At 63.7% G+C, this 4,291-nt stretch overlaps 1 protein-coding gene across 1 annotated transcript; it reads left to right on the top strand.

The window, feature by feature from the left end:
- Positions 1-484: 484 nt before the first annotated feature.
- LOC132241556 (secretoglobin family 1D member 2-like) lies at positions 485-3,673 on the top strand. Its single transcript, XM_059710448.1, has 3 exons — positions 485-633; positions 2,214-2,401; positions 3,536-3,673. The coding sequence occupies exons 1-3, from the start codon at positions 579-581 to the stop codon at positions 3,563-3,565; spliced, it is 273 nt and encodes a 90-aa protein (XP_059566431.1). The 5' UTR covers positions 485-578; the 3' UTR covers positions 3,566-3,673.
- The last annotated feature ends 618 nt before the right edge of the window (positions 3,674-4,291 follow it).

Raw genomic sequence — 4,291 nt, 5'->3', positions numbered from 1 at the left:
CCACAGGCGCTCGAGCAGGAAGGTGGCAGTGGGAGGGTGGGCCTCCTCTTGGCACTGTTTTCTCCGAGGAGGCGGACACCACGGACTGACTCCCTCCACTGCACTAAGCAGCCCTGGCACAGCGGGCACCATTTTACCCTGAGGGTGCGGCCCAGCCACTCTGAGAGCTCATTCACTCGGGGCCACGCATCTCCTGCAGGGACATGTGCTGACCCTCTTCTAGTGCCAGGCCCTGGGCTGAGAAAATGGGCAAAGCGGACGCTGCCCGCACTGAATCCCAGGGGCTCCCCCCACCGACGGGGCGCACACTTGTGACCCTCCCACCTCGGGCGGTGCTGAGGGACCAGTGCCGGGTTCCAACAACTCCCGCTCTGACCAAGACCCAGGGCTGTGACGCTGATGGATGGCATCAGCCGACCGTGAGGAAGGGTGGCGGGAAGCCAGGCCTTGTGACCTGCCCGTCCCCTGTGGCAGGACCAGTGCGGCTCCCCGGGTACAAATAGCCCTGGGCTCCCAGGCTGCTCAGTCCAGCTCCTCAGCGCTCACGGTTTGCTCAGCTGAACGCTCAGCCAGGAACCATGAAGCTGGCGCTGTCTCTGCTGCTGGTCACTCTGGCCCTTTGCTGCTCTGACGGTGAGTGTCACGTCCACTCAGACACCATCAGCGGGAAGGGCCCTTCTCCGGTCCAGGTGACTTACATGGGGAGGGGGGACGGTCAGAATCTAACCTTTCCCTCTCCCTGTGGACCAGCCCCCAAAGCCCAGCACTCAGGGTGTCCGATCCCAGGGTTCTGGAACTCCCACAGAAACCCCCGCAGGCCAGTGTGCGCGGTCCCGTGGGAGGCCCCACTGCCGCCTGGTCTGTGTCCCAGAAGCAGCAGGACGGAGTCACCTTCTCGAGAGCCAGGGTCCTGCCCCTGCAGCGCTGTGGCCTGGAACACAGGCTGCATCTCCCCAGGCCTCTCCTCCCTGCATCCCAGGGCCCAGGAGAGAAGCTGGGGCGATGGCAGAGAGGAGGTGGTCCGAGGCCGCCCCGGTCTCACCGCCGTCTCTTCCAGGGTCTCTTAGGTGCCAGGTGAGCCCAAGGCTGTTGGACTCAGACTCAGAGAATGTTCCAGCAGGAGAGGGCTCCATTCAAGAGGAGCAGTGCCGCCTGAGGCTCAGAGTGGCCAGTGTCCACGTGGCTCTGAGACCCAGAGGCGCTCAGGCACGCGACAGGCCCGCCCCTCCTCCAGGGGCCCAGCCAGGACGTGCAGAGCCAGTGGGAGTGCTGGGGCCGCCACTGCCCTTTTCCCGGTGAAGGTGGCCAGTGGCCAGCAATGCTGGGCGGGTCCTCACACCCTCGGGGCTGAGCCAAGTCCTTTGGAGTCTCATCCATCTGACTTTCTGAACCCTGTCCTCTCTCCTCACATGACCTCTGACCTGACCCTCCACCTCCCTGCAGAGCAGCTGTCTCCCAGGTGGGAGGGGCCTGGTGGGCACAGTCCCAGCTGCAGGAGCTGGCAGAAGACTGAGGGTGGGGATGGAGAATCCAGACCCGGAAGTGGTTCCTGCAGGTCTCAGCACAACCCACTGGGTGGAAAGTCAGCCCAGTGCCTGCGCCCCCTCCAGGGGGTTCTGTCCTCAGGGCGGAACCAAAGAGCCAGTGGTGGTCTGGCCTCAGCGTCAGGTGTGACACTCACAGACTTCCGTGGTGAAGCCTGAGCCCTCTCCCTCCCATGACATGATCCCAGTGTTAGACTGAGCCTCCAAGGGCATCCTCCATCCCTGAGGAGCGTTCCTCCCTCCTCTCCGCATTTACTGTCCCCCTCGGCCCTCTGCCAGGGCCTGACCCTACCCTTCCCTGGGAAGACTGAGGGCTAACGGCTCCCTCCCCCAGTAGCCAGGCAAAGGCAGGTGAGGCTCTATTGAGGGCAAAGCTGAGTCCTTGAAATCCAGGGACAGTGACTGGGGCACAGCAGGGGACCCTTGGGAAGGCCTGGGTGTACTTGGTAAAGGGGAGACTGACCAGGGTGGTCACTGTGCTCCATCCGGGCTCCGCTGCGTGCTCTGTGACCCGGCGCCAGTGAGGACTTGGGGGAGATGCATTGTCCTGGGCACAAGTATGGGAGGAGACCATAAGTCCCTGGGGTTCCTGTCTAGATCTGAGGTCAGGGAGCCGTGGGGAAAAGTGACTTTCCTACATCCAATGTGTTTCTTTTTCTTCTCCTCCAGCAAATGCCAAAACCTGTCCAGCCCTTCACAACGAAGCGAGATCCTTCCTGTTGGACATTAAACCGCTCTTTTATTCCGTCCTCAAGACGTTTCCGGCACCTGAACCCGCCTACCATTCCACGATGGCTGTGAAGTATTGCGTAGACCGGATGTCCTTTAGCGACAGACACAAAATTTACGACGTTGTGGTAACTCCATTCTCCTTCTGCATAGAGGCTGCTGCTCAGCTGCATGGCCAGGCGGGAGGAGGGTGCAGCTCTGGGGGGCACAGGTGGGGGCACCGGTCCCTCTGCTCACCTCTGAGAGAGGGGTCCGTGGCCAAGGGTAGATGGTGACCCGACACCCGCTGGGCCAGCCTCAGGCTGCACAGCCTCTGCAGGCCCCTCCCTGGCTCCGGGTTTCCCACATGTCCTGAGGGGGCACAGCCAGGGCCCAGGCGGTGATGGTGAAGGGCCAGACACTGCTGCCTCCCTGCCTGGGAGCCTTCTGGAGGGCGAGGTCCCTCACTGGGGGCAGGAGGCCCTGTCCCTGGGGAACACCATGGGGTGGGGGTGCAGGGGGAGGCAGGGGAGGGAGGGAGCTGGCCCCGCCCCTTGAGGAGGGAGGCAGGCGGGTCTCTGGCAGCTTTTGCACAGCCAGGTCCAGTCCCTGTCCCCTCGCCCACCCCTCTCCCTCCTCAGCCATCAGGCCAGAGGGCAGGGCCCCTCCCAGTCTGTCCTCTGCAGCCACAGGTGGAGCTGACAGCCTCCCTGTCCCTCTGAGGAAATCAGAAATTGGGGGGGAGGGGTTGTGTCTCAGCTCCTCCACCCTTGGACCCGGTAGGGCTTTCAGCACGTGTCCCCACGCGCAGGGCCTCAGTGTGGACATGTCAGTGCACCAGCAGGTTGCATGTCCCCGCCGGGGCTGCAGATCTCCGCAGGCAGCTCCTCCCATGGCCCCTCCCGCTTGGCCCCCCTACCCCCCCCCCCCCCCCCCCGCTTCCACTCTGGAGTGAATAGTTCCATCCTGGGACCTGAGACTTAGAGAAAGCAAATCCCGGGCTCTCATCCCCCGTCCCCCTCCTGCTCCATCAGAAACCCGAGGCCCCTCCTGGGTCCCTCGGAGTTTGCATCCAGCCGTGGCCAGGGCTCTTCCCTGATGTGTCAGCTGCTGGGCCTGCACCGGGACCATTGAATCCCCACCTGCACCCTGTCCGCCCGCCGCCCCGCTGGCCTGTGCTGGTTGCAATGCTTCGCGTCTTGGTTGTGAGCACACGCTGTGCCCGTGGCATCTCCAGGGCAGCGGGACTGACGGCCCTTTCTCTCTCTCTGTGTCTGTTTCAGGAGGCTATCGTGAAAAAGTGCAACCAATAGATTCAACATACCCCACCTACGAGGGCCCCTGCTTTCACTGATGCCCTGACCTTCCCTGGAAAATGTAGAGGTTTCAACGTCTTGCTTCAATAAATCACTTGCCCTGCACGTCTTGTTTGTCTTGTTTTATCCCAGTCTCTGGCCGTGGGGGGGGGTGGGGCATCATGAGGGGCCTTGGGTGGTGACAACAGAGCGTCACGCTGACCCTATGGGCAGTGACCTGGCGCCTGAGGGCTCGGATCACAGAAGAACGTTGGCTCAGGGCCCGGCCCGCGTCTCTGCACAGGCCTCCCAGGCCCAGGCCCTGCATGAGCCACGCAGGCTCCCGCACCTCCATCCCCGAGGGGCCCGCTCAGCCATCCCCACAGCTGAGAGCTCAGACTCCTTTCCAGCGGCTGCTGCCAGGCCCGCCGCGCACTGGGTCAGGGCAGTCTGTCCCAGGGGCCAGGACAGGAGGCTGCGGTCCTTCACCCTCTGCCCAGACCCCAGGGTGCGGAGTCCCTGCTGGCTGTGCCAGTCCAGGGGGAAGCTCTTCCTGGCGGCTCCCCACGGGGAGGGGGACGCAGTCCCTGTCTGGCTGCATGGGCAGCGGGGCCCTGAGCTGCCACTGCGCCTCCTTCCTGTGGAACCTCTGCTCCTCCTCCCCCACATGTGGGCTGCAGAGAGCAGGCCCAGGGCACCCAGGGTGTCGCCCACACTCAGAATCCGGACCTTTATGGCAGCTGC

The sequence above is a fragment of the Myotis daubentonii genome, chromosome 9 (assembly GCF_963259705.1).
Source record: "Myotis daubentonii chromosome 9, mMyoDau2.1, whole genome shotgun sequence".
Lineage (NCBI taxonomy): Eukaryota > Metazoa > Chordata > Mammalia > Chiroptera > Vespertilionidae > Myotis > Myotis daubentonii.
The sequence above is the reverse complement of the archived record's forward strand: the minus strand, read 5'-3'. Positions and strand labels throughout refer to the sequence as shown.

Coding starts and splice junctions, on each gene's coding strand:
- LOC132241556 (XM_059710448.1), top strand. CDS start 579: ATGAAGCTGGCGCTGTCTCTGCTGCTGGTCACTCTGGCCCTTTGCTGC. Junction 634..2,213: donor GGCCCTTTGCTGCTCTGACG/GTGAGTGTCACG, acceptor CTTCTCCTCCAG/CAAATGCCAAAACCTGTCCA. Junction 2,402..3,535: donor ACAAAATTTACGACGTTGTG/GTAACTCCATTC, acceptor TGTCTGTTTCAG/GAGGCTATCGTGAAAAAGTG.